Here is a 25298-nt window from a genome sequence, read left to right as displayed (position 1 = left end):
GCGCTATACTTTGTCCTTTATTGCAGCACAGGCAGGCTATTATATCTCTGCATCACAATAAAGAATAGATAAGTGGAGACTCATACCAGACAATGGCTTTTCTATTGCAAGTGTGGGTAATCGACTTGTGGAAGGAGGCACTGTGTTTTGGCAAATTGCACCAGATTCATCGGACTACAGGCATCCCCTTTCCTGCACTCTCCTCAGATTTCCCCTGCCCCATCACAGCATAGGGGCCTTATCGGGCTCCCCACTCTCAATAGGCAGGGCCGACGCTAAGATTTCAGATGCTGGCCAACCTCTCTGAGGGAACAGGTGTCCCCTCTGTCTGCCTGTGGTCGAGGTCTCGCGGTGGAAGCATGGGAAAGGGCAGCCACCGCAGAGGTTCTACCCCAGCGGACAGGTAACAGTGCGCCTTTCAACTCAGCCTGAATTCAGCTAAATTGGCATCCTTTTAGGAACTCCAGGAAGGATTGGGAGTTGAAAATAAAGAGCGGAAATTCGCCCAATGATTCCCTGTTGACTTTGAGAGTATGGTGTTCTCACAATGGGAAAGGAGAGGGACACTATTTGATGTGTAAATGAGATAAGGAAAAAAAAAAGAGAATTAGACCTGGATTGCTTTACTTTGTTGCATACCTTACATTGAACCTGTCTAACTAACATTTATTGCGTTGGAATAAATTAATTTCAGTGACTGAATGTACACTTTATGGGGAGAAATACTTGGTAAACTTTTGAACAGCGTGTGTCAATTCTTGAAAGCAAAATCTTTCTTTTAAAAGTCTGCCAAGAGATAAGAGGGATTGCGGGCCTTGTGGTGAGCAGGCCATTGTGAAGCAAGATCAAAAGAGCAGCAGTGTCAGCCCTGGAGCATCCAGCTCATCAATGTGACCTGTGATCAATGGTGCAGGTGTGGAAGAGAACAGCAGGGCAGGTAAATATCTCGAAGGCTAACACCTTTGACAACTCATTAAAATATACGTTTATATCAACTTTCCAGACTGGATTGTAATAAACTTAACTTTAGATCACAGCTTTAAGTCCTTAGTTTGAACAGTAGACCTCAGTTTTAGAAAATACTAATTCACAATGTAGTAATCAAGTTTGATAAATAGTACTGTAGCTACTAATGTTTTATCTCATTGACATGTGCACTCTCTATTCATAATTGTGGCCTAACATAGACAGCCAAATGATCAAAGTCAGCCGTGGCCCAGAGGAAACTGGCTGAGGGAACAAAGACATTTGCAAAAATGTCATTTGACAACCTCTACACTCAAATTCTGCAGAGTGATAATATAGCGATGGGAATGCCATTAAAAACAGTTTCAAGCTCCTCCTGGATTCATTTGCGCTGACCCAGAATGCAGTATTTTCTTAACACAAGCAGCAGGCTGCTTTGATGTTATCTCCCTATCCAAACAGTGGAGGGCCGGCTGCCCCTGCCCCGCCTGTGGCCGTGGAGGACGGCGTCGATTAATCACAGTGAAGCCTGCAAGAGCGCGCTCATAAATCGCCTTGCCGCTCCTTAAACAGGAGAGTCCCAGGGCGCAGTGCTGTCATTTATCAACACTCTCCCCTCCGGATGAGGAGTAAATAAAACTCTGAATATGTAGCGGAGGGGAAAGGAGGGGCAGAGGGGGGTTATCCTGGGATGTGGAGCATATCCAGTGGTGTAATGGTAAAGAAGTGCCAAAACCCTGACCTCCAAGCCAAGCAATCATCAATTTATTTGTTGAATATTTTTAAAATAACAACTTTAATACTTGCAGGTTTAACGTTATATAGGCTATGCACAGAAATTATATAGTTTGTACCACTTTATAAAGGGGAAATGATATAGCCAATTCTATAAGAGAGATGAAGTTAGGCTGTTTGGCTGTGTCTACATGAATACTTGTCAAGATTCATGAAAGAGGAGTACCCAATTGCAGTCAGGAGCAAGGCAGATACTGAACTGAGAGAATTTAAGTCTTTCATTGCAGGTACTGCATAGCAGAGTACCCCCCAATAAAAGTGAAAATATAAATCCAAATATCTGATAATAAGAACAAACCAGCAGAAAGTCTGGGACAAAAACAATTCACAATGATCTGGCTGGGAAAAAAGAACAACCAGGAGGATACATACAGAGGGAGTGAAATACCTAACAAGGATCAGGTGTGGCGATCGGAAAATTAAGAACTGGTGTGAAACAAGAGCGGAAGTAAACTCAACAGAACACACAAAGGGGGAAAGCTCTACAGAATAAAAAACGGAGCAAGGAAACTGGGATACAGAATGAAGATCAATAACATACAGAAATGTAATTAGAATACAAAACATGATATAGAAACTAAGAATTCTAAATAGAGGGCATGATAAGACTGCATTTTCATCTCTAAAACAGTTGAATTAGTGTTTGTATGGCAGCATGAAAAAAGAAAAAGGAAAACAGAACTGAAATGATTGTTTGATTCATTCTCAATCAACAATGAAATGATGATTCTTTAAAGCAAAAACGCCAGGTTCAAAGGTTCACAGTTAATAATTGTGAAAAGTTCTGTCATTTTTGTAGCCCGGGTAGCTATATCAGGATTGATTAAAATCATCTGCAAGTCACTCGGTACTGATATCAATATGTCTTTAGTTCAATAAGTTTCAGAAGATTTTCCTTGTGACAATTGAGACACTCTTCAGATAATAATAACTAAAAAAGTGTGACACCTTTTGGTTATGTTCACAAAAATTCCTTCTAATTCCTCATAATATATTCATTATACATAATATAGTTACAACATTCTAACTGAATTCATATGCTCACCTATTGAGACATATTTTGTATTATTTCAACAATGTTCACTATATTATATGATACTATGTTCACACAGCAGCTTCGAAGACAGGTATCTCTAAATTTTACTTGCACATTCTTTTGAATCCATGCTTGAACAGAACATATCGCGCTGAAATTTTGCAAAGCAAATAACGAGGCAGCGAGAAGAGGAGAGCATTTTCCCAGGATTTCTGTGTGACCGGCTGTAGGGGGGAGGGGGCGCAAACATTGCTCCTTGTCTCCTGTGAGAGTCTGGGAGAAGCAACAGCAGAAAGCATTATCTCCATCATCGGCGCTCACCGGGCCTGTCCTCACACTGGCAACCCCACAAAGCCTGCCCAGAGACAGATGACAGCGCCACAAAGACAACACAGGTGGCTGGTTGCAGACCACCTGGAGCAGAAAAACCCAGCCTCCAGCGTCCCTAAGAACTCTGGGAGACACCAAAGACAGGAAAGATGGAAATAGGTGGGGGGGATGTGAAAATTATGAAGGGGGGTAAAGCAGGAAGACTGAGTTAAAGAATTAAACAAACTAAAGAAAAAGGACTGGGAAAGCTGCATCATTAGCTACTTTTTGCATAAAAAAACCCAATGCTTGGCTTGTACAAAAGACTAGAACCAAGTAGCGTATGCAGATAGCTGTCTCAACATAAAATTGAAATTTCAATTAAAACTTAACCTGGTGGAAGTGCGTGTGAGAATATGAACGTCTCAATCTGTGACTGGCGACTCCGTGTGGACCTTTTTCCAAAATTCTGATTCTGTGCTATTTATTTGCAAGGCGTAAAAAGGTTTGGAGCCAACAGTGTTAACAGTTCTTTCTACATTTCTGTTTAAAAAATGTACAGTTAATGTCCCACGATGCTTAGAAATAAAGGCATCAGAAATCACTATGGAGCTTACTGCTACAAGTCACTAGGATAGTGATAGATGTCCAAAAGTCCACTTTAAATGTTTTCCCTCTCCAGAAATGGCCCAAACGTATTGAAATATCTAAATGCTTGTGGTGGATTTAGGAAAGAGATAGCACAGTATGCTCAGAAGTTTGATAAATGAAGTAGCGAGGCTTTCCAACAACTAGTTTTACAGTTAAACTTTAAGACTTGAAAACTTCCTGGGTTCTGTGCTCCTTGGGGGCTGTTGGTGGCCTGGGGCTGGGGGCCCTCTTGGCCTGCTTCGGATTGCTCGGGGGGTGGAGACTGTGGCCCTATACACTGATATTTAAGCATGGTTATTATGTGGGACCATCTATGTGTATTGCATGTTCATGCACACACACACACACACACACACACACACACGCTCTCACACACTCTCTCACACACACTCTCACACACACATTCATTAGCCCAGTAGCATGCTCACTAAGCAGTTGTTGTGCTGTCCTGTGGTTTAAGGTCATCTGTATCCACAGTTGTATTATATGTGATGCTGCTGCTTGTGCTTTTTTGTTTGTTTGTTTGTGTGTTTGTTCTCTGCTTGTCTGCTTACAGGTGCTGCTGGTGCTTCTAACGCTGGATTCCCCACAAAAGCCGTGAATTGTCTTCAGTTTTGTTTCTACAGGTGTAGCAGCTGGTTGTCTGTTTTTTCATTGTTTTTTATGTTTGTCTCTTCATGTTTCTGTTCCTTTTTTCTCTTCTTCGCTCTCCCTCTCTCTCTCTCCCCCGGTCCGGTTCGGCACTATTATCACATCATGTTAAATATTGTGACAAAAATAAATAAATAAAAATGAGTTGATGGGCATCAAGGGGGGCTTTAGATTCATAAAGCTTCCCTTGGCATAGCAAATGTGTTTAGCATAAACGGTATTCAGATTACAATTCTGCTGCCATAATGCTGGACAGGACAAGGGTAAAAAAAAAAAGACTTGAAAACTTCATAGTTGCATTTATCCCACATTGGCACTGAAATAGTAAGATGCACTAATGCATATGCATGCATGTATGCATTTGCAGTCATACATCTTTGAACAACGCCTCACAAAAATTACTAACCAGCAGGCCAAACTCCTTTAAAGCAATACTATGTAACATTTCTACCTTAAAATAACAGCTTGAAAAAAATTGTGCGGCTAGAATGAGTTTTAATATTACGATTGGCCTGTCTCCTATGTACGGAGCCCCTTGAGTCTTAAGGTGAAATATATTGGGGTGTCGAGAAAGCGTGCACCCGTTTTAAAATATAACCAAACCGTGCTCTCCTTAAAATATAGCAAGCGCACGTTTACCTAAATCGTGCGCTCGAATTACTAATGTCGTGTACTCGCTGTAATACAGTCGTACTCACGTTATATCCCTCGTGAGCACAATTTACTGAAACGTGTCTTCACTTTGCAAAGTGCACTCTCATTTAACCAAAACGTGCTCTCGTTGAAATACAACGCGCGCACGTTTACCTAAATCGTGCGCTCGATTTAGTAGTTTTGTGCTCTCGTTGTAGTAACAAAGTTATATACCTCGTGACCACAATTTACTAAAGCGTGGTCATGATTCACAAAACGTGTTAACGTTATTTAAGAAATGTATAGCCTAATTAAAATTGTCACAAGTAAGCAAAGCGTGGCCACGATTCCACACTCTCATAACATCATGAGCCCAATTTACCAGCAGGATATGATTCTTCACCATTTTGAAATGGACTTAATCAGGGTTTACCATGGGCTAGGTATGGAATACAAGAATATTCTTTCAACCTTGGCGTCCAGTCATGGCATCATCATGAGCCTAGCCACATTAAAAAGAAAGCTGAGACAAAACGGTCTTCGCCGCAGGGTGTATGATGATTTGGGTGCAGTGATAGATTTTATCATCAACCAACTTCAAGGCCCAGGGAGGTTCCATGGATATCGGTGGATGTACACTAAATGTGTAAGGAATGGGTTTCGAGTAAGGAAAGAAGATGTGCGCATCATCCTTAGTGAGCTGGATCCCAAAGCCACCCAGTATCGCCGCACAAGACGCCTGAGAAGGAGACAGTACTTCTCCAGGGGTCCTAATTTCATTTGGCACGTCGACTCATATGATAAACTGACCCCGTATGGTATATGCATAAACGGGTGCATAGACGGGTTTAGTAGGAAAGTGATGTGGCTCAGAGCGGCACTCACAAATAGTGACCCCAGTGTTATTGGGGGCTACTATATAGAAGCCGTGGAGAGATCTGGTGGGTACCCAACGCTGATGCGCACCGACATGGGGACGGAGAATGTGGTTCTGCGCGACATTCAAGTGTTCTTGCGACAAAATGATGAAGACAGCCGGGCTGGCCAGTCAAGCTTTTTGATAGGGAGAAGTAGTGCTAATCAGCGAATTGAGAGTTGGTGGGGAGTTATGAGAAGAGCGGGAATTGAGCAATACATCCAGCTATTTGGAGAGCTGAAAGATGAAGGTCTTTTCACCGGTGACTTCTTAGACAAGGCATTAATCCAGCTGTGTTTCATGGGACCTGTCCAGGTAGGCAATCCAGACACAGCACATAGTAATTTAAAGTGAATATTTTTTAGCTACAGTTGACTCAAAGTACTTCACACACCCTCACCTGTTCTCAAGGCTGCCTTGTAAGGCGCCCAAGTCAGGGCTGTAGCCAAATGAAAATCCTAAAATATTTATTTGCATTCGTTATTTTTTTCCCCAGGATGAATTGAACAGTATCCAAGACACATGGAATGCACAACGCATCCGTCCGTCCAGAAACCCAGGTGTTCTGGCTGGAATACCGGATATAATGCACCAGGCTCCGCATCTGTGGGGGGCTGAAGATCATCTCTTTCCTCTCGATGAAGCCAATCTGACCGTCTGCAAGAGAAAATGCACCTTCCTCGACTCCATACCATGCGACATCGATGTATTTGATTTTTGCACAGGCATAATGCAAGAACGAGAGTTACAGTTGACAAACAGTCAAGACCAAGCACTTGAATTATACATTACATTAAGGGACACTGTTCGTCCCATAATACTTGCTTAGGCATACATTCGCCATAGCACAATGCACTTACTGTTCCATTCCAAGCAACTTCCAAATAGATTAAAAAGGTGAGATGCTCACACTGTAATGGTAACAGATTTCGTGGCCACAATTAATACAACGTGCGAACGTTTCAAGCAATTTGGATTTATTGTTGCCATACAGAATGTCGTGGGCACGTCGTACAGATCGTGGGCACACTTTTGTTTATTGTGCTCACAAGGTATATAATGTGGGTACGACTGAGGGGCAGTGAGCGCACGGTTTTAGTAAGACGAGCGCACGGTTTATGTATACGCGCGCACGCTTTATTTAGACGAGCGCACGATTTAATAAAGCGAGGGCACACTTTGAAAAGTGAGAGAACGCTTTCTTGAAACCCCCTGAAAAAGATATTGTTTGATCTCCACCGGGCTCCGTACCTATGCCCTTCGGGGGTCTGAGTTGGAAAAACTGCGCTATGTAACTTTGCTGGACCAGCCCGGGAGCGGCCCGGTAGCTGAGCGGAAGTACTTCGACTTGCTTTCTGGCACACCTACTGCAAAAACAAATAGACCCCTCTCACGCTCCCAGGTACATTTGATTACTCTTACCTTCTCGGTCGACATAGCTTGCACCTTCTGACTCCTCGCCGGTTCGTCAACAAACGTGAAACATGAAAGCGAAAGGGTGTTGTATTTACGACAGTGTAACCGTACATTACCTCCAAGCCTGTAGGGGGAGCTCCATAGTGGGCTTTTTAAGAAGTTACATTGTATTGCTTTAACTTTCCCCTCCTCTTGTATTATTAGTGTAATTATATGTATATATTTGATAAAAGTGGATGGGAAACTGGCAAAATTAGCCTTTCTCATTGTTAGTTTACCCATCTGAAAAGAAAAAAAAAGCTTTTCTTTGCATTGAACACTGGAAGACATAGTTCGGACATGAGACGGAATCCCTGACCAAACGTGGAAACAAGGCATAGTATCCCAGCCAATATTTTGTGGCTTTTGGAGGTAAACGCTGCTCTTCAAAATGTTCATAAAAGGCTAACACTACTTCCAGATTATAGCCAACAGTTTGAATATTTTATTAATTTAGACTTTCCTATCTGTTCTGCTCAGGCTAATTTGTTGAAATGGCAACAGAAAATGAAGAAAAACCTAAATTAGCATTAGCATTAGGGGAAAGTCAGTGGAATTAAGAGATTTGTTATAATTAAGAGCATTATTTCTCTTAAACAGTCTTTTGCGCTCTTGTTTAACTGTTTTGAATAGGGATTTTTTTCACACTGATGTCAGCATAGATGATATAAAGTACCTCTTAATCACAAGTGACATCTGCCACCAAGGCAATTATTTAAAATGATGGAAAAGCTCATCAAAGCCAGCCCTATACCTATCGCCAGCATCAGTGAAGGCTTACATCTAATTTGACCCCTTTCTCCTATTTCCTTTAACAATACCATTTAATAACGATATGGTCCGTCACGCCCCATAGTGCAATTACATGCTTTCCTTTCAAGAGGTTTTCTCCTAACCAAGATGAATCTCTCCTCAGGACTCACGTTCATGCGCACCTTTGAACTGAAGGAGATGCTTCTGTGCCATGACCTCAATCCATTCCTCTTTTAGAGTGCTGTACCTTAATGCAGACAGCACAATCCCCTGGATCAAATTCTTCACTGACTGAGAATTTCTGGAGCCACCGGGCCTTTAATGCAAAGATGGATTTCCAGAGAGGTCGTGTGGACTTCATAGCCTCCTTAAACCTAAGATAAAGTTTTCCCATGCTGGGTATCGTCTACAGAGATGGAATGAGGCAAAACCAAAGGAATAGAGAGTATAAAAAGAAGTCAGAGCACCGCATCAGCAATGATTAGAAACACAGAAGAAACTCTCAGCAGTGGGTCCCTTTACATTTTTGACCTGCTTTTGTTGTGCTTCAAAACCGAGGTTACAGCAGATATAGCCTTGCGTGCTGCTGGAACAGTAGTGCTGGAACATCATCAAGGAAGGCTGATAGGCCTCAAGTCCTTTGGAACACTCGTAGGAAGTGTCCCACAAATAAGCACAAAGTATTTTTCTTCAACTCATCTGAATTCTTTTTTTTTTTTTTGATTTTACAAGCAACTCTGACCTTTTTTTTCTATCTTCTCTTTTTTTTGCTTTTCCATAAGTAGCCTATATATTTTTTCCTACTCGCCATTTAACCATTACTCTACCTCCTCACAGATTTCCTTTTCAACCCCACTTCATTGCCTCGGCCTCACCTAACTGCTAGAGCCTCAGCCTCCTGTGTATCCTCATGCCTTACATCTGGGACCAGGCCTGCTTGGTGGGAGCCCTTCACCTCCAGTGCAAGGTCCTGCCTGTCTGCAAGTCTCCTCAACAGCTGTCACGAAAACCAAACAGACACGCTTAATTGGTGTTCCAGACTTAAGGAAACTGGACTAAAATATTTGCATAATTTCACAGAGGATGGAGGAAATTGTTAAAACATGTGAGCCGAAGCCCTGGTTGCTGTAATACTACCCCCCCTGGGCCGAGCGGCTCTTGGGTGCCACCCTGTGCCGACGGTGCCAGGAGGGAATGGAAGGAGCGGGGTAAAGGAAAGAGAGGAGAGAAGTGAAAAGGTCATTCGAGCTGATCCTATCAGAGTCTCAACTTCTCACACTGCTCAGAGCCAGAGAAGGACTGACACAGGCAGAGCCGTACCTGTAGTATCACATGAACACAACACTGGGTGGTTCTTGTTAGGGCAAAAAAACGCTTTTTCAAATATGTTGCTGCTGCTTTTGCACACATGGGTGTTCTTATATGGAAAAGGTTTTTTTGCAATAAAATGCACCTTTTGGTTTTCAGTATTTTGATTTCTTTTTATTTCGTAGCAGTGTTTTTTGAAAGAATTATAAGACTTTCTATTAGACTTTATTATTTCATATGGTCTGGGTTCACAAAAAAATCACCTCCATAATCAGATATTGGGCTAACTTTATGTGACTGTATTTTGAATTCAAGTAATAACATGCACCGGTGTGCTACTGCAACAACATAGAACATTGTATAGATATAAATTAATCCGGAATTATTGTGAAAAAGCTATTATCATCATGTGACACATACAGAGAAGGACTAATTTCTCTGCAACCCTGGTGAAGTTAAGTTTGTAAAGCTGTTTTCATGGCAGAGATTTTCAGGAAAAAGATTTTTTAAGTACTTTTTCCACTTTGGCTGCACTGCAGACTTTCTGCTGCACTCTCAGGGCAAAGGGATCGCTGTCCAGAGCACACTGCAGGCAACACGTAATACAGAAATCACGCTGTTGGAAATTGCTGTTTTCTTTACAAGACGTTGAGAATAGCAGATGAGGCTCCATTTTGTGGTGGAGTACTGCATGTATCTGAGTGTAGCTACAATAGCGGGAAGTGAGTGGAAAGCAGCATAAAGCAGAAAGGACAAACTCATTAGCACACACTCATGATCACTCAAGTATAGGCAGTAAATGCTCCGGAATATTTTCCGTGAGTTCGTACTTTGTCACTTTTTTTTTTTTTTTTTTTTTTTTTTGCTGTTGCTTTTCACACAGCGGGAGACTTTCTGCTAGAAATGCAAGAGAGGGGGTGAGGAGAAAGAGCTGTCTGGAGCACAGAAAAGGCAGCACACGATACAGAAATTATGCTGTGGAAATCATTGTATTTACTTTACAGCATGTTTAAAATAACACATGAAAGTACTTTTTGTATTAAAATGAGTACTGCATAAATCTCTTCATATTTACATATAATAAACATATTTATATTAGACAGGAGTTAGAGGACTGATCAGCAACCAGATCAGCAGAAAGGACAAACTCTTATCAGCACGCACACACATGCTCACTTCCACCACAGCAGTAAATGCTTTAGAATATTTGCTGACTGGTTTGCGCATCGTGTCTCACCCACTGCTGTTGTGGCGGTTTTTAAAAAGGGGGGCTGGGTGGAAAATCTCTGCCAAGAAGTTTGGAGTGATTGTTGCTGACATTTGGGCTTTAACATGCGACTGCTCTGGAGCATATCTAGAACATTTCAGGAATCCAGTGCATGGGTGAAAATTTCTTGAAAATAGCAGAGTGGATAAAGAGGACATCATTTTTAAAAGGCATAATGTTAAAAATGGCTTTCTGTTGTATGTACGTTTTAAAGAAAAATGCACATGCTCTTGTTCAGAGATTCTTGTTCAGAAGGCTTCTACATCTGAGATACTCTTTGCCTGATTTGCATGCACTGCTCCTTTGACATCTGTCCACAGATTTTTAGTGGTGTTTAGGTCAGGCCTCTATGAGGGCCATGACAAAACCTTCACCATGCTCTTCTTGTCGGGGTCCATTGTGGATTTTTAAGGTGTGTTTTAAACCATTATCCTGCTACTTGAGCATTTTATTTTTTTATTTTTTGTATAGAGAATCAGATCCAGAATTTGCAGGCATTTAATTGAATAATGCTTCCTTTTACCAGTGAAACATTTTCTATATGACTGGCTACAACATTATCATGAGAAAATGGCTCTGACACTCTGCACTCTGCTGTTGTGGGCTTAATCTTTTTACATTTTCAGTACTGGCTTTTTGCAATGAGGCCTAAAGAGTCAGATTACTAATAAAGCTTTAGCATTTCTATCACCTGGCTCTTCCTAGATATGTTGGTGGACAAAAAAAACAGCCATGACAAGCTAATGAAGGTCAGACACTTTGATAGTTATGTGAAAACTCAAATCTGCTGGACTACCAATACATTTGCAAAGCCCTTTAGATCTAGTAACTCTTTCAGTATCACCATATGACATATACTCATTCCAACATATTAGTATTAAGCAGCATTCCTAGACCCTGTCCTCCTCCGTCCTGGTTCCCACATAGTCAGACAGAGCGGTGGGCGTTCAACAGTTACAGCTGAGGCAGCGCGGGGTAATTAAACTAGTCTGGGACATGTGGAAAAGACATAGAGCTTTAAATGCCCTCACTGGAGATAACATGAGCACCAAGCAGATAGATCACATGGGAGCCCCCCGTTTACTGGAGATGCCAGCTGCAGTGAGACACCATGGCAAGCTTTGTCACCTTGTAAACGAAAGAGGAGAGACAGAGAAGCGAGGGGAAGTCAATGAGTGGGACTGAAGTGTGTCTTTTTGTTGCACACCAGAGGCAGAGGGAGCAAAGAGGCAGACATGGGGTCCGAAGTTGTGGGGTGCACAATAAAAATGTGGAGGAGTCTGGTGTGAGACGCATGAAGTAGCTCAAACAAGCATCAGGTGTCTTTGGGATTTCAAAGGAAATTTCATGCTGCAAAACTATACTTTATGGACCCCCGCTAAGAGCGATTGTGAAATTCAAGCCTGTGATTGTTGACATTAGATATTATTTAGTTTTGTTCTCCAATAGCAATGCAAATGAGCCATTTAAAGTTTCCATATTTCAGCATAATGGATATGGCCAATTACACTTTCACTACAGCTACAAGTAATTATTGTAGAAACAACTCTGTATTACTGAGGTGTGATTAGATCTAATCAAGTGGAGATAAAGTGAGTAAACAGATCATTGTGCATCCGGCCCTTATGAATACAACGTAATTATTAAATGATTAGGCTGATTATACACCCACCAGAGTTTGAGGCGTTTCTTTATTATCTCACAGATTAATCAGCGCCGCAGGCTAGAGCAGCAGGCTAGAGCAGCAGGCTAGAGCAGCAGGCTGCTGCAATATTTGCTGTGCTGGAAAGATGCATAATGAGGTGAAAAACTATGCTTCATTGTCTGAAACAAAAGACATCATGTATAGTCAGAACTACTTGAATCAATTATCATATATATCTTAACAAGTAATTACTTGAGGGGAACTGAGTATTGGTTTATTGGCTGCACTGCATTTAGACTTCTTAGATCATTTTAAGCCAGAAATTCATATTTGTCATGTTCCCGCACTGCATCACAAAGTATAAACAGCTGCTGAACAGTTATTAGGTGTGTCTCCATTAAACAGCCCAAATTAATCAGTGTCACATGGCTAGAAAGTGGAAGAAAGATGATGGATGGCAAATGTCTGCATGTCGACCACGTGATGCAGAAAGAGGACGAGAGAAAGCTGGAAGACTGTGTGTGGGGATGGAGAAGGTTAGAAACTGTCTGTCTTCCTGATGAAGCGAAGAAGCAAGAGACAGTTGGAGAAACTCACTTTGCGTACCTTAACAAATATGTGCGTGTCTCTCTTTGACGACAGAACAAACGAACTTCTCTGTCATGCACAGCCTTGAGAAACCTCTAAGGACTTGGGGCTCCTGGGTGGGTGGGGTAGGTGGGTCTCTTTGGCCGTCCTTGAAGCTGCCTGTTTGCCTCTTTCCACACCACCGACTAGCCAAACAGCAGGATCCTCCACCTCTCCCACGGATCAAGTCCCTCTCAACCCCTGGCGAGCTTTGATCTGACGGACAGGAGAAGGGGGTCTGAGAGGGTTTTGGGAACTTTAAGCTTTGTGTATGTGTGTGATGGACTCACAGACTGAAAGCCAGGGGGATGGTTAGGGTCAGGTGGGGTCAAAGGCCGGTGTCCATCTCGACTGTCCTCCTGTTTGTTGGCTACAGAGCCGCTCTCACACACAGAAAAACACACACATACACACAAAAACAACAGGGTTAAACATCAATATTAATACCTTATCAAGTTTATTAGTATTAAAGTATTAAAAGTGTCTCTTATTGCAAAAATCTGAAATAGACTTATCACCTGATACACCCTCCTGACATCTTTCAGCTCATTGTTTTGATTGTTTCACTGCTCTCAGAGGCAATTTGTGGGTAAGCATTTAAAAACCTTTCTCTGAGGTATGCGTGCCCGTCACTTGAGGACAGAAACACAAAGTTAGTGATTTGTTGAGCCATACTAAGTAACATTTAAGGCTTAAGGAACTTAACTCACTTACAAGTGAGTGTTGAGATCTAGCCCAAGCTGAAAGGACATTGACTTTTGAGATTACCTTTGTCCTTTGACTCGAAAGAGCTCCACAAATTTTCACTTGTATCCTCATGTTTTATATGTGTAATTTGCTAAATCAACAGCGATATATTCTCCTTATCAACTTAAGGAGACACTTGACTGACAAATGGGGCGACATTTTTTAGATTTCTTACCATCATGATGATTCAACAATGGATTTCTTACATTAAGACAATTATTTTGTGCATTACAAGTCACCAAAAATGCTATGTTAGATTATGCAAATGATGTTTTATCTTATTAAATATCCACTTATTTACATTGGAAATTGGAAAAAACAAGGTTAAACAAGGTTAAAAATTGTATCTTTATCTAAGTTAATAATGTCAGGGTCAATGTTATATTGGAAATGTTTTCGCTCATATATTTTGCCACAACACGCTTGTTCTATCTCTTTACAAGATATTGGCTAAATTGATCTCCTTGGTATCCTATGAGGGATGGTTTAATTTTGCTGACACTACCTTCAAAACGAAACAACATCCAAAGCTGTGACTAACAAAGAAAAAATTGCCATTTTTGCATTGTGCTTTTTAAAAATTCTCTTTATGATGACCGACTTGCACCTGTGTGAGTGGCAGCATGTATCCTTGCGACGGGTGTAGATCTCCACATGTGCCTCTCATCTCCAGGCCTTTCCCCCATGGGCAGCCTCTCTGACCACCATCAGTTCTCCACTCACTTCTGCCCAGGACAGCCCCCTTTTGAAGGCTGAGTAATTAACGTGCCATCTGATACACCATCCGGCCGTAGAGGCTGTCTGAGGGAGAGGGCACACACACACACGCGCACACACAAGCCTGAACACACACTGCAGGCTTACACGCACAGGTAATCCATCACACCGTGTTAACTGGCCAAGTGTCGCTGTCAGCTGCGTCTTATGTATGATGCTGACCCCGAGGCTAGCCCAAAGAGACCATCATGTGCTGTAATGATAATCCCCACTCCACTAATTTGGATGTGGATGCATCATAAAACTAATCCTGTAATACGATGTCCGATTGAGGGTCTCTAACTGTTAATATTATTAGCTTGATTAGACTGAATTGTTTTGCTGTTTTCAGCTCAGATTTAGACCAAGTTGCAATGTTTTTTTTATGTAAAAAAGTCCAAAGAATTACTCTTGCAGCTGCGTTTTCTCGAATTACTCGTCTTCATGTGACTCAGAAATATTTCAAACAAAACAGGAAAAAGAATTTCACTTTTGCTTTGAATTGTGATATGTGTTTGAGATGCATGTCACCAATGTGGATCAGCCTGTGCCACAAAACTTTAAGTTGACGTTTTACTCGAGAATACAAGCATCCCTGCGGTCATCTTTTCTTTCTTTTTTTTTGGGGGGTTGCACCTGTGCAAACCAATCCGTCTTCAGAGGCAATAAACAAGAAAAGATCTCAATAAATTTTTTTCCTTCCATCAAGATTTTTTTATTTTAGGACGTCACGTTCTACATAATAACCATGAAATCCCTTTGATTTGGGTTGTGGTCAGGAAAAGTTCAAGCCTCTTAAAGAAAAGGTTGGATTTGGGATTTAGTTGCCAGGTTGTGGCAGCCAAAGACCCTTGACAGAATATTTTCTCAGCGAGGTTAAAGGTGACGCAGGGATGTCAAAATAAGACAGATGACGGGAAAAGAGATCCCTCCTGACATTTATTTGGGCTTGTAAAAACATTCAGTTTGGTACATGGTTTCATTAAAGTGCGGGATTTGTGTGCAGTTATCTAAATTATTTTAAGATTTATATATATATATTTATGTATGTTTTGACAGGTAGGCGTCACAACAATAAAGGAAAATGTGCTGCATTCATTTCACCTCTACTCTATAAGTTTACTGAAGGGTGATTTCAATTTCTTTTGCTGGTCATTTTGTTTTTTGTCTGCCTTTTGATGTGAACACATCATCGCCACTGGCAACTCGCCTGCCAAGAAAAAGAAGAAGACACAAGAGAACAAGAGGAAGAATGTGAAAAAAAATTCTAATCCGCAGTTGCAGGTGTGTTACACTTTTGTTGCCCCAGCAGGAGTTCACAACAGAGCTGATGACAAAGGGTCGGGCCCCATGTAGCCCTATTGTGGCCTGGAGAACAATATGGAGGCTGTGAATGGTTAATCCCTCTGGACCGCTGACAGCTTGGGCCTTTAAGCAACCTGGGGACTCATTTCTCCACTAGGCTGGGTCGCTGTCTGACAGGGATGGGAAAACCCGGGCTACTTACCGAGCCTTCGGCCACAGCAGATACTGGGAGCCATTGTAAAGGAAAATATCATCTCCATTGTCAGGTTGTGGCTGTCTTTGTAATATCAGAAGATGAACTCGGGGAGAATATGCCACCGGAGGGCAGATGGAACCACCTCAGTGTGTGTGAAAGCTTTTCAGCCAGGTTAAGAGCTTTTTAGTCTGAAACCTTGTCTCAAAACAAATTCTTCTGACCTCATTAGGGTTACATGCAGAAGTCAGTGACATAGATGGATCAGCTCTGTTGATGCAACTTACTTATCTGTTTTTATTCCGAAAATTTCCAGCCAGTGTTAATGGCACGAATTGCCATTTCTTTTTACAAACTACAGCAGCACGCCGTCGAGGTCCAGACACACCAAGACAATAGGAGAAATATGGAGTCAGTGAGTTTGCAGAACAAGCCCGATGAAAGGACCTGGTGGTGTAAATTTCTTTGTGAGAGAGACAGAAAGGTGAGCACAAGATAATGAGCCAAGAGCCACCGCCCAGTTCTTGTAAACAGGGCCTGGATTGCTCCACATGCCCCGAGAGCAAACACAAATATCTGTTTCTTCTTGGCTCTTATTGGCACCAGGACACCACCCAAGTAGCTCAGAAACCATCCCAGTCAGCAGGCAGTAGCACATGGTTGATATTCACCCCCTGTCCTGTCACCCGGTTGGGCAGAAGACGAGGTAGAGAAAGGGCTGCAAGGTTTGTTTGGGTGTTGTTTCATCAAGCCTCCCAACATTGCATTCTCCTCCACTCATTCCTCCTCATTTAGGAATCTTCCCTCCAAATTACGTCTACTCTTTTTTTTTTCTTTTTCTCTATTTGGCTCAACCTTCCCTTTCTGTGTCCAGCTCATCCTGCCACAAAAAGCCTCATTCGTCTCCTGAGAGGAGGCTACCAGTACTGCGCTGTAACCCAATCATTCATCCTACAGAAGAGCGTGTCATCTCCGCAGAGTAACAGGAAGTCCCCTCCCTCTCTCATTCACCCTCACACACTCGAGCACAAGAATACAAACTGTGGTTGTTAATTCAGGTATTTGCATTGTGTGTCAAAAACGATGAAGTCATGTCCTCCATTTTTTCTTGCAGCCAAAAAAGAAAAGAAAAAAAGAAAAAGACCTAAAAACAGTAATTAACTGAAAGGATAACCAGCAGTCCATTACTGTAATTTTTCTTATCATCACATCATAGTCCACTCTGTTATTGAGATGGATATATTCTCTTATAATAGAAAACTTGGGTGCATCAAAAACACATTAAAATCATCGACCAGTGTGAAAATAGTCTCTGGAGCACCAAATTCACACCATGAAATAAGTCTCTGACTAATGCACTATTTACTACAGCTTTAAGCAGGATTTTACAAAGCCTCCAAAAACAAATATACGTATGGAAATTCTATGCATGTTCTTAAAAAAGTGAAAATGAGTATCAAAGGCACACAAACACACACTTGCACAAACATATATATCGTATTTCAGCATGAATCAAAGTTGCCTGTGGAAAGATAAACACCTCCTTTGGTTGCTTCTGATCTGTGACAAGTGTTCTTCAACTTCTAGTTCCCATATTCAGGGGTACGATCATGCAGATGCTCAGTGTTTGCAAACTCGCTGTTCGTAGACTTGAGAGTTGATTGAGCAGGTTTCTCAAAAAATGAAAAACTAATTTAGAAATATACCCATATTATGCTACAGTTCCACAGCAATATTCATGACCCAAAAAAAGTTACCCTACTTTTAAAACTTTTCATTTCAGGATGACAGTTGTTGGTTAAAAAAAAATCTCATACCTTCCAAGGATTTGTTTTCTAAATAAAGCCTGAGCACAGAAGAGGAGCTAATATCCCATCAGAGAATTGTTATCATTAAACAAATGTGATTGAAACAGTTTTGGATTTTTCTCGTCAGTCCAATTGAGTGACTGGAAATTAAATAACAAACACGGTAAGAAATGGGTTTGGAAAGCTCAAAGCGTCCAGGCTGGATTCCTGCAGGCTGTGAGACTTAGAGTCAGTGTTTTTGGGGCAGCTACAAAGACAGCCTCGCTGAACCCCACAATGTTGGCTTTGGACCTCCGGTTCCTTCCTGTTCATGGAAATTCTCCTACAAAATGAAAAAAGGGTTTTAGTTGTATAAAAACACTTGGATTGTGCTGGGCTTTAATAGCTGACATTGCAAGTTTATATTAGAAAAAAATGTGTCAAGTCCAAATTAATTTCAACATCTGGTTTTAAAAAAAAGAAATAGGTTAAAAAAAAATTTAAAAAATACTATGAAAATTAAAAATGATGTTTCGTTTATAACAGTAGGAAAAGAAAAAAGAAGCAGAAATATCCTCTTTTAGAAATCACCTGTTTGCTGTGCACGTGTTGGCCAAATAAAGAGGAAAAATACTCATTGATGAGGCTTTCTGTCTCTCAGTTTATTGCCTGGTTGAGGGAAATCAAACGTTCAGCCAGTGGTTGGCCATTGCAAAGAAATGCTGACCTCTGCTGGGCATACGAATTCCTGAAGTGACACAATTCAGTGGTTAACTTTTGAATTCCTTAAAGGAGAAGTTGTTTTTTTTTTAAACCCGGACCTTATTTCTGGCATAAATAAGGTGAAAGGGGGCATCGACCGATAACCCTATATATGGATATACGTGGATCTAAAATATCGTCCAAAGGACGCTGACTTTCACCAAAACTCTTATCGGTGAGTAGATGAACGTATTTTATGCCAGAAATAAGGTCCGGGTTTAAAAAAACCAAACTTCTCCTTTAAAGCCTGCTTAAGGCACAAAACACAGAAGCTCCATGAATTAGGACAGTTTTTAATAAGGCAAGTTTCCAGTCAAGTCCACAAACTTAACAACTCACTTTAGGTGGATGGATAGAAAACTGATTCAATAGTTTAATAGTGAAAGTTCCATTTCCACCAACTCAGCCACATAGTGTGACAGGCATAACACTAAACAGTATAGAAAATATGTCAAATGTATGAAATATATTAGAGATGATGAATATCTCTTTTAAATAGCTCTATTTCATAGTCATTACACTAGCTTTACAAACAAATAGCTTAATTACATCAGTTGTGTGTACTGTCAGACCTCTTAATCTTCTACCTTTGTTCTCCCCCATTCTTCTCTCCCTTCAATAGGCGAGCTTCACTGTCTAATTTGTTCAAATTTCCCGCCCCATCAAAGAAAATACCTCTTTCATCCTTTTACTACTTTTGTTTTACTAAAAGGAATTTGCTGAATAAAAGCTGCAGCAATCGATGTCTTCTGTTACCGTGGCAGAGCTTTTGACACTTCGTAGCAGAAAAAGCTGTATGGATTTTACTGTTGGCATTAACAGTGAGTCTGTTGTACAAATCTCTCTGGAGTCATGCCGGTGTGACAATCCCCCCCGCAAGAACAATACCAGTACACAGTTGCACAACAAGGCAACTAAATCCAACCACCATTGATTTTAAGGAAAGACCCCACAGGTGAGTAGAGTAGAGTAGAGTTGGTGTTTTTTTTAATCAAAAAAATGACAAAATGACAGTTGAACCTTTGTATAACTTCCAGTAGACAAATGTAATGCAGTGAAATAAACACTTACGTGTGTATGCTTAGAGCAAAAAGTTGCTGGTGTAATGGGGAAAAGTTATTAATATTGATTTTAAAAGTTGGGGTTGGGTTCTCGTTCTGGAAGCCAAGAATGGCCTTCCCTTCTTGAGATCACAAGTTAGCTTGTTTCCGCACAATGAGTTCATTCATTTTGTTCTCTTTTTTCGTCCTTTTGTGTTCTCCTGATTATGACGTAGTAACCTGCTGTCATGACAAAACGAGCTTTAGTTTCTTGTAAGCAAGCAGAGAATGATCTATTTCAATACGGTTATCACTAGTTGATTGTTCTGTTATCTGGAGAAAACAAAGCTACTTTTTTGCACAATGATATGTCGATGTATCTCGTTTTCACAAGAAATCAGCTTTCTGTTTTCGCTGATCACGACCGTCATCACAGGACAACGAGCTTTGCTTTCTCAAGATCACAAGGTCACTATGGTGAGCTTGAAAATGAGTGGCTCCTGTGTTAACGCCTAAATTCATCCTACATCACTGCTGTCGTGATAGGTATGGAGGATCTATAACTTTAAGTAGTGGTGTCTGTGGGCATAATGTGGATACAAGCTTAACCAGCTTCACTTCAGCCAGTAGCTGCCTGTCAGGCGATCCACCACTTGCAGACTTTTACTGGGCCAAACTAACAAAATAAATCAAAACATTATCTCACAAAAAATAACAGGCCTTGTTATCTTTAGAGAATGATCTAAATGTAGCCTTTATCACAACAAAATGAGCTTTGTTATCTCGAGATAATTAACCTTTTGATCTCATGTAGATGATATTAAAGCTGATGTTTCAAGCGTGGCTTCTCTCAGCTTCCATATTCTCAGGATCACAAGGTGCTTATGGTGAGCTCGAAAACGAAGGGTTCTCATGTTGTGTTAACGCGTGATTCCACCATTTATCACTGCTGGGATGACAGGAGGATGGAGGATCTATAGCATTAAGTCAACTGATGCGTGTCCAGTACTGCTGCACTGCATTTAGACAATTTCTGCTCTTCAGCACAGACTGCAGCGTTTGTGGGCATACTTTGGATACGAGTTTTACCAACTCTGCCTGTGATCGCCCTTCAGGTAACCCTGCTGTTTCCAGTGATTACCAGATACACAAACGTAACCTTTCAGAACTAGTAATACACATTAACTGCTTACCTTAATGTTACCTTGATTATTTATCAACCCTGACCAGGTGTTTTTGGCTTCTAACCCGAATCAAGTGATGATATTTTCTTGGCCAACCAGAAAGTGATAACATTCTGTCATAATGTGCAAACTCTGCGTTAATAAGGTAACCAGCAAAATGGCGTCCATGTGGGGGATGGTGGCCAACCAGGAAATGACAAGAATATTTCAGTAAAGTGTTATTGGTGGAGCGTAACTACTCGATACACTTCTTTTCCCCCCTTTAAGAGGGTTTTGAGGTTTCTAAAATGAAAGACGTGAGAATGACATCTGCTCAGAAGTGAAAACTCTCATATGAGTCTCATAAGAGAAATCTCTTGTATGGACAGCGACTGTAGCGATGAACAAACCACCTATATGTCCGTTTCAACTTGAAGACTTGGTCTTGTTTTTCGCCTCCATTTATGAGACATTACAGTAAATACAAGTTTATCAATCCAAGCAAATATCTCATTTTTTTTAGGTTAATATCTTTTGTAATTTCTTTAAAATCTTGATCTGAAAACTGAATTTTGAATATTTGCTCTAATGAGATTTCTCAAAATGATCCATAATACTGTCCCTTTGAAAAGCTTTTTGTTCTGCTCTCCTCGGTGTGTTCACATTCTCACCACTAGATGGAACCCATGTCACATAACACGCCGCATGAGCTACACAATTGCACCACAGCAGCAGTTCCTTCATGTCCTCCCAGCATTCCTGCTGTCAAACCCTGGCACAAATAGTTTAAAATGTGAAAAAGGAGATCTTCATCCCTTGAAAACTTACATCAAGCTATCAGGAGTTCAGCCAGTCCCAAACATCATCATTTTGTTGACATACTTTGAGTAATGCGACCTCATTTTCAGTGCAGCCAAGACAACACATGGGATATTTACAAGTTGCGTTTCCTTGGTGCTACACAAGAAGTGGATGATACGAGAACAGAGACAAGCTGAGTGTGAGAAGGTGGCTCATTAGCTCTCCGAGCCCAGCAGAGTGGCCAGTTTCTCCCAGGAGAGCAGTTTCGGCTTCTGGGAAACTCACCAACAAGGCAGCAGCTGCAACTCTGCATTAACCTGATGAAAAGTCATCTCTCCTTCCTTCGTCTCTTTCTTTGTTTAAACTGTTTTGTCGGCATGTCCCTGCAGACTGCTTCGACCTGGATTTCAATCCATCTGTACTCACATCGTTTCGGGGTTTAACTGGATAAAAGGGCTTCTGGATCAAGAGATCACTGATATCCATTCTGTCGACTAAGTGTGGATGCTTGTGAGTGTTGCATGCTTGTGCAACTGGGATTTGCGAGTTTGGCTGTGTGGGCTAAATTTGTGGGAGAGGTTCCCATGCACTGACCTTGAACTTCTCCCTGAACTTTTGAACCAATGCTATGCAAAGTTCTTTCTTTCGTTTTGATTTTGTTACGACTGATATTCGAAAAAATTGCAGTTGATCAGGCGTCATTGCTCAAAATCCAGAGACTCCCGCTGGCAGATACGAGCTGTCATGTTATGCACCTCCAAGCAGCTGCAATGGATCTGAACAATGATTGAATTCATTTAGCATGTGGACACCTAAAACCACTGTAATGACTGCATTTCTACATTTATACGGTGTCACTATTTCGTATCTTTCAATACTGCGTGGGAGAAAAGGCTTCATGTTGTTTTGTTTATGCGTGAATGTCATGTGTAGGGGAGAGTGAGGTCAAATGAGCCCTCTTTTTTTACTCATGTGGTCCTCAAGATAAGACAAAATGAGGCAAAAGTCAAATGAACGCCTCTAACTACACTTTGGGATATGTTTTTATCAGGTTTAAAAATCAGAATCAATCTACAACAAGAGTTCTAAAAGTAAAAAAAAAAACTTCTGTTTTAAAAGTTAGTCTGAGAGTATTTTTGTTTTACAAAGAGTCATATTACTTTTCTTAAGGATAACTTGCCAAAAGACCATATTTGTAATATTCTCAAAGCAGAAAGATTGTTGCGTAAAACCAGATAAATGCTGTAGTAGAGTGAATAGATACATTTAGCTGAAACTAATAACATAATAAGTCAAATACTAAATTTAAAAAAATGTATTATATTGGCATGATATAGCCTACATCAAATGCAAAATCAGTCCTTTTTTTCACTTCTGGGGAAAGCAACAGCCAAAGCTTTGGAGACCAATGCAAAGGACACTCTATGTATTACTGTTGCGGTTAGATATCAATTATTGCTCCAGGCTGGTTAAATTAGCCACACATCATTTGGTTCACTTGGCCCCATAGGGAATATTTCAGGAAAAAATAGCTGGCTTACCTGTTCAGGAAAATATATAGCAAGATGGTTTGCATGGTTTTATGCGCTGAGGAATTACCAACATGCTACATGAATGTTCATAGACCTGGCAAACTGACATCAAGGTAGCAGCCATTATATCTGATAGGTCAAACTTTTTGCTTCGACAAGTCAAAAGCAGTTTTTTAAGAAAGCAGCGCTCATCACTCCTCCCATGTGCTCCCTCTTTTCTTTGGCAGAAATGATCGATGAGTCCAAAATGAATGATCACATCACATGACAGTAAAAGCGCATTGCTGCCAAGATACAGAGGGGGGGGGTCAACTTATTCACTGGCTCATTTTACCCCACTCTCCTCTACAGTATTTTTTTCCCCCCTGAACTAAAATTAATGGCCAAGATAGAAACATCTGAGAGAAATCTCAGAAACCATATATCACATAATTTTAAATGGTTTTAAAGGTTGAATATGGCATTCATATACCACATTTGTGCAGTAATCTGCATTTCAGTAACGTGCATGATGCGAGTGTTACTATATACGTGCTGCAGACTTCTGATGTCAACCAACAACATTCAGGGAGGTGCTTAGGTCATGTTTCAAGTCACAAATATGTGCTTTAGTTTCAGGAGCTGAAGTTAATATACAATAAGATGCCGCTAAAGAGTGGATAGTTAACTTTGGATTATAGTTGGACCGGACATAGAGAAAGAAGACAGACACTGCTGATCAATTTTCAACAGAAATGCAACTCATTAAAAGCACAAACATGAGAAATGGATCGACAATCAAAAGGATTTCTTGTATTGAGCTTTGTATTATTGTCAAGTCAAAGTAACAAAACAGACAATACTCTGAGATTTCATGTGTTTTCATGGAATCCACACAAAGACAAAGGTAAAAAAAATACTTAACAGACTTATACTATATCATACACTCCAAAACAGTACCATGAATCAGACTAGTAATGCTAGCCTGGGTTTCCGCACAGATTGATAACATGTCAATAAAAACCCAAATCCAGCCTTTTTCAAATCAAATAAAGACAAAGATAAGAAGTTACACTCAGTGTAAATGCTATACATGCAACACAACAGCTTTGAGACCAAGGTTTTCAAGACATAAAGCAGTGAGAGGCGTCGCCCTGAAGTAGACAGTTTTCCAAACATGAGCGTGCCAGAGGAGTCATTTTTAAGGAGGTCTGCAGGCTCTGTTTGTAGAGCTGGCCTATGCTGTTGCTCCACAAAGTCTTCTGGTGGAGGAGATGTCTTCCTCTGATCGTCCTGTCATCATAAACGGCCACGTCTGAGAACAAAATACACATCTTGTTAATTATTTTATAAAAACACATTTAGATTCTAAATAAAGGTTGATGAAGAGATCCTGACTTTTCGAAAACTGATTGTAATGTTGCCTAAGTAAAATTGAAAATGGCTGCAAGCTATTAATTCACAATGAAACCCAAAAGCTAAAGGGAATTAGCATTACATCGGCAGTACATCTCTGAATGCAGGTTCAAAGATTTGACTGAACATGCCTGTTGGCCAAATGTCATAGCCTACCAGACTGACTGGGTGCACAAAGCTGTCCTGGAACCGGTCCTCCTGTAGAAGCTGTCTGAGGTGGGAAATGTAGCTTGAGGCGAGGCGGAGCGTGTCCAATTTAGACAGTTTGGTGTCGGCAGGAACCCAGGGCAAGCTGGTTTTTAGTCTGGAGAAAGCTTTGCTCAGCACTCTCATCCTCGACCTCTCCCGGGCGTTGGCCGCGTTTCTCTGAGACTGCCGCGCCTCCTTCTGGTGCGCCTTGGAGAGTCCGTTGCGCTCCTGTTTGATCCTCCTCTCCACGCCGTTATCTTCCAGTTCCTCATCCGAAAACTGGCTGGAATTGTAGCGGGTAATTTTCCTCGCGGGGCCATCCAAAGAGATGGCGGTCCTTCTGTGACATGTCTCGTCGTCTTCAGCATCACTTGCAGCAGAGCCGGTGGACATGGCTGTCCCACCTGTGCCTTGGAGGCACACAGGAGCAGCACCGCTGGGACTGAAATCTTGGGTCTGATTTACAATATTATTGGAACAAGTGTAAAATGCAGCAGCCTTTTTTTAAATTCCCATTTGGTAACGCTGTTACTAATTTCACCCAGAAGCCCTAAAATGCCAACAGTAGGCCTACAGTATCATTCCTGCAGTCCCTAAAGCTGAAGCTACACTCCGT

At 41.2% G+C, this 25298-nt stretch overlaps 1 protein-coding gene across 1 annotated transcript; it reads right to left on the bottom strand.

Moving 5' to 3' along the window:
* Positions 1-23975: 23975 nt before the first annotated feature.
* msc (musculin (activated B-cell factor-1)) lies at positions 23976-25298 on the bottom strand. The gene is made up of 2 exons (XM_075452456.1): positions 24650-25298; positions 23976-24392 (listed from the first exon to the last, which is right to left on the bottom strand). The coding sequence occupies exons 1-2, from the start codon at positions 25073-25075 to the stop codon at positions 24315-24317; spliced, it is 504 nt and encodes a 167-aa protein (XP_075308571.1). The 5' UTR covers positions 25076-25298; the 3' UTR covers positions 23976-24314.

Source organism: Odontesthes bonariensis, chromosome 20, assembly GCF_027942865.1.
Source record: "Odontesthes bonariensis isolate fOdoBon6 chromosome 20, fOdoBon6.hap1, whole genome shotgun sequence".
Lineage (NCBI taxonomy): Eukaryota > Metazoa > Chordata > Actinopteri > Atheriniformes > Atherinopsidae > Odontesthes > Odontesthes bonariensis.
The sequence above is the reverse complement of the archived record's forward strand: the minus strand, read 5'-3'. Positions and strand labels throughout refer to the sequence as shown.